The 12,989-nt window shown below is 36.0% G+C and overlaps 1 protein-coding gene across 2 annotated transcripts in view; it reads left to right on the top strand.

Annotated features, from left to right (window-relative positions):
- The window catches only part of DGKH (diacylglycerol kinase eta), a 173,013-nt gene that overhangs the window by 138,832 nt on the left and 21,192 nt on the right, over positions 1-12,989 (top strand). For both annotated transcript variants that reach the window (XM_035003306.1, XM_035003305.1), the window contains 5 exons: positions 3,639-3,770; positions 9,059-9,176; positions 10,216-10,326; positions 10,465-10,561; positions 12,846-12,953. In XM_035003306.1, the coding sequence (XP_034859197.1) occupies positions 3,639-3,770; positions 9,059-9,176; positions 10,216-10,326; positions 10,465-10,561; positions 12,846-12,953 (566 nt within the window). The remainder of the gene's footprint in view (positions 1-3,638; positions 3,771-9,058; positions 9,177-10,215; positions 10,327-10,464; positions 10,562-12,845; positions 12,954-12,989) is intronic.

Below are 12,989 nucleotides of genomic sequence, written 5' to 3' on the forward strand. Positions count from 1 at the left end.
AATACGACTCTGCTTTTAGTTTTCAAAAGGCTTTTCAGTTTGAAATAAACTTTGTATTTTTATTTTTAACAAGGCTTTTCAGAAGTTAAAGCTTAGATATTTATGAATACTAAAATAATAAAGGTAACATTTAGATGATTGTCAAGTACTCCCACATCCCTTCTTGTCATATAATCTGGAGATTATCATAATAAACTAAGGATTATGGAACCAAACATGGCTAAATATCTTAATTTTCCTGAGGAAGAAGGGAAGAAACACCTAAATCAGCATATTTTAACCTGTCTTTAGCCCACAGATGCCTTTGAGAATTATGTGAAAACTGCATGTCACATATGCACAGAACTTGCCATTTAAATAATTGAGCAGTCCCCTGAATTCCATTGATCAGCCTGGACAGTTTGCTAATTCTTATTGCTAAATTAATCCTCAAAATCATTGGACATCTAATTACAACCCTATCTCTACTGAAATCATATTTGCCAGGAAATTAATATGTAGTCACTTGAAGAATAGTAATTATTCCTCTACCTTTTAAGTTTGAAGATGAATTTATACTTTTAATATTTCAGATTGTATAAGGGAATAATTATTCATTTACTAGAATAAAGCAAAGCAGAAATTAAAGTATTAATGAGTCTGAGAAGATAATATGAAAATAATTGCATGGTACTAATGAAAACTCAACACTATTAACTCAGAACTGCAATCGTTAAGTTCCTGCTTTACTTTCATGACATATAGACTTGGGCACATTGCTTAATTTCTCGGCGGTTTCCTCATTTGTAAAATGGGGATAATGATGTGCCTACTAGCTGTGAAGGTTGGAGACGTTGTATATGGGGAGTGCCTAGAAAATTCTGTCATTCTTTTACTAGTGCTACTCCTTCCACTGCTTTGGCTGCTAATTACATCAGCTTCGAAAGAATGCTCCTTAATGGAATGTAAAACTCTCAGAAACTTTGAAAGTAGACCTTATAGCTTCACATGTCTGACATACAACCAACGCATACATATTCTACACCCGTAGCCCTTTTAGACTTGAAATGTACCTATTCCGGCACACAGCTCAACTCTACAACCTTACACCCTGTAGACCTTAAAGATCCCTGTTGCAGCATATAATCCAATACAGGCATACTTTAGAACCCTCTTGACAGATGGCCATTGAGCCTTTGGACCACTCACTTTCTTTTTTCGGTTCATTTTAGATATTTTATTTTATGTTTTTAAGTAATCTCTACATCCAACGTGGAGCTTGAACTCACGAACCCAGGATCAAGAGTCGCAAGCTCTGCAGACTGAGCCAGCCAGGTGCCCCACCACTCACTTTCGATACATCCCATTCTTAAGATCAGCTTTTAATTGTTAGAAGGTTTTTCTTTATATTCAGCTTTATATTTTCTTCTTTAAATTTATACCCATGGGCACACTAATTAATAAAGTTTTATGTATGATAATGGTAACAGTAACAACTGCTGACTTTTGGTGTGGTGCTTTATGGGTCGCTTAAAAGCAAGTTCATATATATTTCTTCAGGGTGTTGAAGATAACTCTGCCATGTGACAGCCTTAAATGGTACTGGAAACAGCTTTCATGGCCTCATGTCCTCTTCCCACACCTTATATCTTCTTTTCCACATTATCTCCTCAATTCTTTTACCAATTTTTAACTCGATTTCAAACTTTTTAGTTTTTCTGGTTGCACTCAATTGGTCAATATGATGCCCCATTTTGAACACAATCCCCCTGATATGTCTGTAGTATAATATCACACTGATAGCCATACACTACTCATTCTGGACATTTTTTTATGTTCTAAGGACTACCCAAGATTTTTTCTTGGCATGAAGTATTATATTGTAATACTCTATAAACCGGATCTCCTCTTATTTTTGTGCAAGTGATTTTTTTTTAAACCTAATTAGAACCTAATTAGAGTAGTACATGCTCATCCCTATGAACTTTTATCTTTTCGATTTGGATCTATCATTGCATCCTGTCAAAATCTTTTGAAGCTTGATTGTATCATCTCAAACTTACTTCATCTAGAGTTTAATAAGCAGGACTTGTATGTCTTCATCCATTAAGAAAGCTGACTTAAGCAGGGCTGACAATGGCATTCTTAGAGTATGCTGCTTGATCATTTCCCTTAAGATAAGGCATGGTTTCTTTGGAGGATTGGCTTTCCAGCACTCATTGCTAATGATTTTCCAACTGGCTACCATTCCGTCTTACTACGTTCTCATGAACTGAACACTTCCATTGTAGTCTGCAAAGAAAACTAAAAAATAAAATCATGCAGCTATAAATATTGATATTGAAATAGACATAAACTTACACATATTGCAACATTGGATACCTTAATGTTGCAATATTTGATCTTATTTTCTAGCTAGTAATCCGATTTAGTGGGAATCAATAGTAATAGAAGTATTTCTGTATTAAATAATCATTACTTTTTGAAGAGCATTCATTGTATTATTAAATTATGCAATGATTCATATGCCTGAAATGTACCATACAGTATATTAATATGATCAATGAGATCTTATGTTTAAGAAGAACCATGAAACATTAATTTAGTTACCTGCAATGTTACATCAATCTTAGTCACTAAGATGCTCTCTGGTTTTTATCAGAGATGAATATCAAAAGGTTGTTTTTATTAGAAATTAGTTCCAGGTCTTGCATCTGTCCAAAAAAAAAAGTGTCTGTCTGCTACTTTTCTTTAGTGCAACTGGACTGTTTTTGAAGAAAGAGAAGAGAGTGTAAGATTAATATGGTTAGTTTGTAATTAGTCTTAGGGAGAGTAAAGATAATCAAATTTTTGAGTATTTTTAAATTGAGTTTGAGGAATACTGTTTTTTTTAAACACCTGCCAATAGCTCCTAAATTAGTTAAAGATACTATTTGTTCTCCATTAAATTGCCCTAGTTTAGACAGAATTAAATCTCTTTTTTTTGGTTGACTTTAAGAGTAATTCTGTTTTGGAATAATTTTTAAAATGTATTGAACATTTGAAAGAATATGATAGATGTATTTTGGGCAAAATTTTGTTCTGAATATATAGTTAATTGAGAAGTGCAGGAAAACAAATATTGGTTTCATTTGAAAAAAATACCATTTTTCCTTTCCTGTATGGAAGACAACGTTAACTCATGTTTCACATCTTAGCTCTGGGAATTACATTAATTAAATTTGATCATTCACCCAACGTTTATGACAAAAGGATTACACTGGTAGTATACATTATAACACATATGTACCATTTTCAAAAATCATCAGTCTTCAAAATTTCTTTTTATCTTTAAATATGGGTTGGCCACATTCAAATTATGAGTATTACTGACCTTTAATTATGGTAGGCCCGTATTTTCTACTAATCTCCCTCTGTTTGAAATGAGTTATCAGGACGTCTACCTGTGGCCGAATCCCTCCATACAGTAAATCTCAAAGAAGTGAAAACAATGGTAGAAGAATAGGTAAACACAATGTAATATTTTCAGTTCTGTTAATTGATTTAAACGTGCATTAAATTATTTTATGTCCTGAATTTATCAGGGCTTTCTTATTCTTAAAACTTTATCATTACCTTTTTTTTTTTTTTCTTTTATAATCGGGACCTTTTGCCAACAGTTAAAACTGCACCTGCACCTCGGTCTCCAGATGGCCGGGCAAGTCGTTCCCAAACTGACTCTGGCTCTGGTCCAGCTGTGGCAGCCAGCAAAGAAAACCTCCCTGTGCTCAACACCAGAATAATCTGCCCAGGTAGTATAGATTCTGAAACATGGCGTATTTTTAAGTATTTCTGTGAAAATGTATTAAGTACTCATTTCCATGCACTATAGAAATGTGTTCTTAGAGACGAATGTCCCTTTTGGAGAATGTTCTTGTCATTCTTATCAACCAGACTCCAGATCTTAGACTTGTGTGTGTGTGTGTGTGTGTGTGTGTGTGTGTGTGTAAGAATTGCCTACGAAGCACTAAAATACATGTTTTGGGGCCCTGCCCTGAGAAATTTTAATTGAGTTATACTAGAATGCAGCCCAGGAATCTGCAGTTATTAAGCACCCAGGGTAAATCTGATCCTATATTCCACTACCTCTTAGGTATCTCCACAGCTTTCCTCTTTGTTGTAAGCCACAAGTCTCTCTGTCATTTTTAGGCTAGTAACATTGCTTCCTTTCGGAACATCTGAGACAGCTATTCCAGCTCTGATGAGATGAATTGACCTTGGGATTGGGTTAGTACTAGTGGAAAGCAAAGAACATGTGCAGCCGGGGAGGAGGAAAATACAGATGCCTCTGATGTCTCCTTAAGTACCAGTTGTTTGACTTAGTGAAAACGCTCCAGATTTATTCCAGAGTCGATTGGATCCCAAATTACACCCTGAAAATCAGTCTGTCCTTCAAGGTGAATCACAATTCAATAATAATAGGTGGAGATTTTATTATCGCACTTTTGATAGTGGATAGAACAACTAAACAAAAATCAACAAGGAAATAGAAGATTTGAAAAAAATATAAAACAAGCAGACCTAACAGGTGTCCTACAGAACACTCCACCTAATAACAGCAGAATATACATTCTTGTCTAATGCACATGGAACGTTTTCCAGGATAGATCATATATTAGGCCATCAAACAATTCTCAGTAAATTTAAAGGATTGAAATTATACAAAGGACGATTTTTTTACCACAGTGGAATGAATTTAGAAATCCATAACAGAAGGAAATTTTGGAAATGTACAAATACGTGGAATATGTGGGTCAAAGAAAAAAATCACAAGAGAAATTTTTAAGTACTTTGATATAAATGAAAACAAAAATACACCACACCAGAACTTACTTGATACAGCTAAAGAAGTGCTTAGAGTGAAATTGATAGCTGTAACTGCCTATATTAAAAAGGTAGAAAGATCTCAAAATCTAATTCTCCACCTTAATAAACTGGAAAAGGAGGAACAAACATACCCAAAGCAATGAGCAGGAAAGAAATAATACAGTTTGGTGTGGAAATAAATGACATAGAGAATAGAAATCAATACAGAAAATCAATGAAACCAAAAGTTGATTCAGTGATCAGCTTAACAAATTGACAAGCCTTTGCTAGAGAGACCAAGGAAATAAAAAGAGAAGATTTGAATTACCGAAATAAGGAATGATAGAGGAGAGACATCACTAACAACCTTACAGAAATAGAAAGGATTATAAGGGAAAACTATCAAATATTACATGCCAGCAAATTAGATAACTTCAATGAAATGGACCAACTCCTGGAGACATGCAAACTACCAAAACTGATTCAATAATAGAAAATCGGGGGCACCTGGGTGGCTCAGTTGGTTGGGCAGCTGACTTTGGCTCAGGCCATGATCCCAGGGTCCTGGGATCAAGCCCCACATTGGGCTCCCTGCTCAGCGGGGAGCCTGTTTCTCCCTCTCCCACTCCCCGCTTGTGCTCTCTCTCTCCGTCTCTCTGTCAAATAAATAAATAATCTTTAAAAAAAAAAAAAGAATAGAAAATCCAACTAGACCTATAACAAACCTTCCTACAAAGAACAGGCCAGCATGCATAAAGTTTCAGTTAAGGAAGGTGAATAAGTTCTAGAGATCTGCTGTGTCCAACGTTGTATCTATAGTTAACAGTACTGCCTTGTACACTTAAAAATTTGTTAAGAGGATAGATCTCATGTTAAGTGTTCACAATAAAATAAAAAGTAAAAACAAAACAAAACCAAAAACAAAATAAAACCAAAAAAAATCTATGCCTAAGTCCTGGGCTCACCTGACTAAGTCATTTTCCTTTTCTAATGGTTCGCTGGTAAGCCCTCATCATTGGTCTACCTCTTTATGATCTTCAAATGACTTCATTTTACATTTTGCTCAGCTTTTCTATTTTCCCTCATAGTGAGGAGGGGTAGTTGGTCTGATCAACTGATAACCTGCCATCATCAAAATGGTACATTTACTTTTAGTTTTTGCAAATTCTGGGTTGTTGTGGCTTCCCATAAAACTTTGTTCTCTCGGGGCACCTGGGTGGCTCAGTTGGTTGTGTCTGACTCTCGATTTAGCTTAGGTCATGATCTCAGTGTTGTGAGATTGAGCCCTGCATTGGACTCCACACCCAACATGGATTCTCTCTTCTCTCCCTCTGCCCCTCCCCACTGCACGCTCTCTCTGTCTAAAAACAAAGAAAAAACAACAAAAAACAAAAACTATTTTCTCTCATAAATCAAAAAGAACAAATGAATGGATGGAAGGAAGGAAGGAAAGAAAGAGGGAAGGAAGGAAAGAGACCATAGGACAGGAGAAAATAGTTGTAAATGGCATACCTGATAAGGGACTAGTATTCAGAATATATAAAGAACCCTTAAAATTCAACAATGAAAAGACAAATACCTCAATTTAAAAATGGGCAATGGGATCTGAGTAGACACTTCCAAAGAGATATACAAATGGCCAATATGCACATGAAAAGATGCTCACCATTATTAGTCATCAGGGTAATTCAAGCCAAAACCACAGTGAGATACCACTTTACCTTACTGGGATGACTACGATCAAAAAGGACAGATAATAACAAATATTGGCAAGGACATGGAAAAATTGGAACTTTCATACATTGCCGGTTAGAATATGAAATGGTACAGCCATTTGGAAAAGTAGTTTGGCAGTTCCTCAAAGAATTAAACACAGAGTTAACATATAACCCAGAAAACAACTCCTAGTTATAGACCCATGAGAATTAAAAATATATGTCTACACAAAACCTTGCACATGATTGTTTTAGAGCAACATTATTCATAATAGCCAAATAGAAGAAACAACTCAAGTAATCATCGGTTGATGGAGAAACAAAATGTTCAGTATCCATACAGTGGACTGTTATTCAGCTTTTAAAAAGAACAAAGCACTGGTAAATGCCACAACATGATTACCTCCTAACATGTTATGCCAAGTGAAAGAAGCTTGACATAAAAAGCCACACATTATGTGATTACATTTGTACAATATGTCCAGAATAGTCAAATCCACAGGGAAAGAAAGTAGGTTAGTGGTTTCCAGGGTTTGGGGATGTGGGAAGTGGCGGGAAAGGAAAATGACTACCAACAGGTATGGGATTTCTTTGAGGGTAATAAAAAAATGTTCTAGGCACGCCTGGGTGGCTCAGTCGGTTAAGCGTCTGCCTTTGGCTCAGGTCATGATCCCAGGGTCCTGAGATCAAGCCCTGCATCAGGCTCCCTGCTCAATGGGGAGTCTGCATTTCCTTCTCCCTCTGCCCCTCTCCCTGCTTGTTCGCATGTGCACTCTCTCTCTCTCTCAAATAAATAAATAAAATCTTTAAAAAATATATTCTAAATTAGGTGGTACTGATCATTGCACAACTTTGTGTATATATTTACAAACAGCTGAATTATACACTTACTTTTTAAAAGGTGAATTTTATGGTATGTTAATTATATCTCAATGAAATATTAAAATAAAAAAAGATAAATGCAGAACATGTTTGATTCTGGAAAGGCCTCCTTGTCTAGAGGTTATATCTCTATTTAAACCTGGAACCGTGGGATGACCTGTCTGGGCTAAAGCTGTGAATATGGCTAGCCTTAAAATATTATTCTATTGGGGGCGCCTGGGCGGCACAGTGAGTTAGGTCTCCCACTCCTTGTTTCAGCTCCACGCTTAGAGCGGAAAATCTCTCTCCCTCTGCCCCATCCCCTGGTGCTTGTTCTTGCTCTCTCTCCTAAAATAAATGAAAAATGAAAGATTGTAAAAAAAAAAGAAAATATACTTTTCTTTGGGGCAGCTGGAGTTTGATTCTTCACATCTCCAAACTGTTCTTATTTTCCTCACCAGAACAGTTGTTTTGTTCATTTGTTCACTTATTTAGAGATAAAAGAAACTGGCATAACTAAGTATGCTATAGCCCGTTCAAAACTATGAAATTAAATGACAGAATAAAATTCATCTTGATTATTTGATAATCAGTTAAACTTTGTAGCTAAAATAAGGAATAATAATCTTCTAAGACGAGCACACAGCTGAGGAAAAGAATGTTTGCTCAAGGACTTTTTTTTCTAATATCCTAGTGTTTCTCAATTCCATGACATATTTTTCCTCCCTCTTCTTTCCTTTTTGTTTGTTCTCTTAGGCCCTTATTACTTTGTCTTCTTTTCAGAGTTTAATGCTTCTAGCATCAACAATTAGTTGGGTAGATCATAAAATTAATTAGCTTTGAACATCATAACTACCTTGTAGAAAACTAACTAGTTGTTGAAATAAACTTGAAGTTTTACATATTTGGAAGTAAGATAAAAGTTGTATTTTTCTTAAGTTCATAAATACCTGTGTTTAATATTTTTGTACTCTTGACACCAACACTGAGTTTTGTGTATGTCTGTTAATTTTTTTTCAAAGATTTTATTTATTTATTGGAGAGAGAGACAGAGAGAGCATGAGCAGGGGAGGGGCAGAGAGAGAGAGGGAGAAGGACAAATAGACTCCCTGCTGAGCGGGGACCCCCCCCCCAAAGCAGGGCTCAATCCTAGGACCCTGAGATCATGACCTGAGCTGAAGGCAAATGTTTAACCGACTGAGCCACCTAGGTGCCCCTCTATTAATATTTTTAATTGAAAATTATTATCTATGCTTTGAGAGTATGGAAGTGGTAACTCTATGACATTCTTGGTAATTCAGCCTTTATTGTAAATTCCTTATAGACTACCATCTTATTTACTGTAACAAAGGAAGTAGTATTTATTTGTTGAAGTTATAGAATCACTAGAATGGTAAGTGAGGAACTGTCACAAAGAAACTCTTATTTGGGTCTTCATCTGCTGCATTTTTATGACAACACATAGATCCTAAGAAGCCTCAAAAATCTTGTAATTACCAATGTCATAGTTCTTAGTTTTGACTAATGAGAAGAGCAGACATTGAAAACCATGCTTTGGGGGCAAGGTGTCTGAGATTAGGCCTGAAAACAATGCACTGGCTCTTTCTCTGTCTTTTTACTTAATATGTGATCCTGTATGTCTTTATTTTTCTGGCCAGGTTTAAGAGCAGGACTAGCTGCCTCAATTGCTGGGAGTTCTATAATCAACAAAATGTTACTAGCAAATATTGATCCTTTTGGTGCAACGCCATTTATTGACCCAGATCCAGATTCAGTGTAAGAAAATATTTTTGTAAATACCTTGTTTTGGCTTTTCTTGTTTCTGCTTTATACTCATGGTAACATTGTCAATGCATTACAAGGAATTTGGCCCCCCATACAAAGAGGGTCATTAGAAAATTCCAAAAGTTGATAATGAAGAGTACATTGATGCATTTGAAACGCAGTGGTTTTCATGATCTCTTCCTGAGGTAGGGTTCCTGTCCGGCCCATTGTCTCATGGGCCGGACAGGACCCACGTGTAGGATCACAACCCTATGGCAAAATGAGGCACAGCTATGTTACTTTCCCCTAGAATATTGTATTCATCGGCACCTTCATAACCATTTTTTTTTTGCTATTCCTTTTTCCTCCTTTCTTCTCAGTGTTGCCAAATCTCATCTTTCCCCATCCAGCTTCTAGCTTGATTTATTTCAAGAAGCTTCTGGCCCACATTGATCTCTTCCCTTCTTAAAACTACAGGGTTTTTTTTTTTTGGCAGTTCAATATGAGCTTTTACTTCTGTATTAAATTTTGCTTTTGTTATATCTCATTTCTCTAATGACACTCCTCAAAGACAGTACCATATTTTAAACTTCTTTGTACTTTCCAAAGCACCCAGAAGATGGACTGGATCTAGTCATTTTACTGCTCAGTAAATATTTGTCCATTGATAAGAGTACAAGTGGAGAAAAATTCCTAGTGATCAAAAAAAGAGCATTGGCACCTGACTGCAAGGCCCTCCCATTTGTGTGTTTGGCGAGGGTCTTACACAGGAAGCAGAACTAAGGTTTTATTACAATTAATAGAAAAGCATTACCATGACTCTGTCTCTGCTTTGCCTTGTTCACTATCCCTTTATATCATATGTACCAAAAATGACATATATATTCTGGGCTTGTGCACATGGCCTATGACTAGGAAATAATTCCTGCTAAGTTTTACTCTCATCTATAAGGCATGGAAGCTTAAATGCTTTTAAGTGCTATTTTGTGTGCAAATTGTAATTGTTATGAATCTGAAGTTGACTTTTATGTACATTTCCTTATTATCACAGAGATGGATATTCAGAAAAATGTGTCATGAACAATTACTTTGGGATTGGATTAGATGCAAAAATTTCATTAGAATTTAATAATAAGAGAGAGGAGCACCCTGAAAAATGCAGGTAATTTTGGTAATAGTAATAATGTTATTACATGAAGGTAATTTCACTTTAATTTCATTTATTAGCTCTTTTGCTCGCTCTGCCTTTAAAGAGTAAATCAATAATAGCTATTAAATTGTCTGCCAATATTTATTTCAGGAGCCGAACTAAAAACTTGATGTGGTATGGAGTCCTTGGAACCCGGGAGTTATTACAGAGATCGTATAAGAATTTAGAACAGAGGGTTCAACTTGAGGTAAGTTCCTCTTGAAGTAAAGATAGTTCAGATTATCTTACTTAGAAAAGTTAATTACATTTGCAGAGCTAATTTGGCCTAAATGCTTCTTCAAGTGCTTAAACACTCAATGGAGGTGATTATCAACTTCATACTAAAGGAGGTTTAGACACTGGATATGAATGACACACTTAATTATCATTATCATTAGCTCCTGAAATGTGGATGGTTCTGTGGAGTCACTGGTGCTCCGTGAGAAGGTGGAGCCATGATGAGGACATTTATAGGAGAGCATTTCTGATGAATTCCCACAGATCTTTTCATTTAAGTTGACAAATTCTGGCCCAATTCTATAATGCCTGACGTTTCACAAATCCCTGAGAAAACATTCATAGTATAAAGACTCTTTTAATTTAAATATGTATTTGTTCCAATTCTAACAATAGTAAAATAAAGAGATTTTGAACATTGAAATTTTTTAGTAGTTTTTACTAATTTAAAGAGGAAATTAAGGACAGCAAAAGTTATTTACTCTCCTTCACTAACAGGAAAAAGAAGATTGGGGACATGGCTCTGAAAAGTCTATTAACTTCTGTGAATTTTATTTTCTTTCACCGTTGGTCCAGGATTCACGGTTGATGCTGATACACATGTCTTTCCTATCTTGTATCTTTTTATAACCAGATATTTTTAATTAAGGTATAGCCTAGGTACAGAAAAGTGTGCAAATCTTAAGTCTACAGCTCATTAAATTAAACAGGAGCATTATTTTTTTAGGTGTTATCTTTACACTGGAATGCGGACTACAGAAGTGCCTGGCTCATTCGTTATCAACTAAATGTCCTAGTAAAGATAGACTCATTATACCTTCCCCTCTAGAGCACAAGCGCATGATCAGCTGGTTTGATTTATCATCGCTGTGAAATTAAGATGGATGTTACTGGCATTTCTTCCATTTCCTTTAAGTTAGTTATATGATTTAAACAGCTTGTTCTAAAGCACACAAAGATACCTGTTCAATTTATTGGATTCAGAAAAAGTTTATTATTCTACTCAATACTTAATGTTTGTTCACTTTAATAAATACACACTGAGCATTAGCTGTGTGCCAGGAATGGCTCCAGGTGCTGGGATAGAGTATAAACCTTTGAATGTATTTTTATGAAAAAGAAAAGAAAATGTAAAAAATGCATGAAGGAGTACAATCAAGTATGAGATATTCTTAGTTATTTTAAATGGTTGAAAAATGGATTGAAACTGGATTTTCATTTGTTCTAAAGTTTGGAGATCATTTCGATCAGGCATTAAAATGCGAGTTTTATAAAGTTATGTTAATTACTTTTTATTGTAAGAATTAATGAAACTATAGCATCTGTTGTAAGTCTGACATCTGCAAGCTGTCCTCTTTTAAAATGAAGGATTAAACCTTCTATTCAGTAAGAATTTGCTTACCTGTCATGTATAATTTACTCACCAGCCAGAGGAAAATTTTTCCCTACTTAAGTGGTAATTTTAATTTTCATTTAAGTGATTAATTAGGAGACACGGAATTTAAGATACTTCCCGACATGCATGGTGTTTCTTTCCTTGGTTTTGGTTCTGACTACTTGAGGACCTCAGCTTTGAGTCTGGCCAGCCACCAGTTAGTTACAGAGCAGGAGAAGAGTACCAGGAGGTGAGAGAGGGGCTAGATGAGGTGGTTGGGACCCAGAAGCCCTCACTGAACCTGCTTCCAAAAGGACACTTGACATAAGCACAAAGGTGACCATAATGCAAGTGAGAATATCATTAAGTGATCTGAAAAAAACTCCAGAAAAGTACTGCCTGATTTTGACAGAAAGAAGAGGTAAAACATTATTTTAAGTCGGTTTTCTGTTACAACTTCTGCCATAGGAATATACACTTTAAATTTTTTTAATTAAAAAAAAAAGAGAGGGCGCCTGGGTGGCTCAGTTGGTTAAGCGACTGCCTTCGGCTCAGGTCATGATCCTGGAGTCCCGGGATCGAGTCCTACATCGGGCTCCCTGCTCAGCAGGGGGTCTGCTTCTCCCTCTGCCCTCTTCCTTCTCGTGCTCTCTGTCTCTCATTCTCTCTCTCTCAAATAAATAAATAAAATCTTTAAAAAAACATTAAAAAAATAAAAAATAAAAAAAAAGAGAAAGGTAATGTGTAGGAATATATTTACAGGAGAAGCAAACATTACCAATACACTTCCCGACATCATCCTTTGTCTTGGGTATTCGAGTGGCTTCCCAACTAGCAGTTTTGCTCTTTTTGTCTAACCTCTAAGCTTTTTACCTTACAGTGTGATGGGCAGTATATTCCTCTCCCCAGTCTGCAAGGAATAGCAGTGTTGAACATTCCCAGCTATGCGGGAGGCACTAACTTTTGGGGTGGAACTAAAGAGGATGATGTAAGTATCTTCTTGCACCTTCCGGACGCTAGGGAC

The sequence above is a fragment of the Mirounga leonina genome, unplaced genomic scaffold, assembly GCF_011800145.1.
Source record: "Mirounga leonina isolate KUSES-001 unplaced genomic scaffold, KU_Mleo_1.0 Mir_127, whole genome shotgun sequence".
NCBI lineage: Eukaryota > Metazoa > Chordata > Mammalia > Carnivora > Phocidae > Mirounga > Mirounga leonina.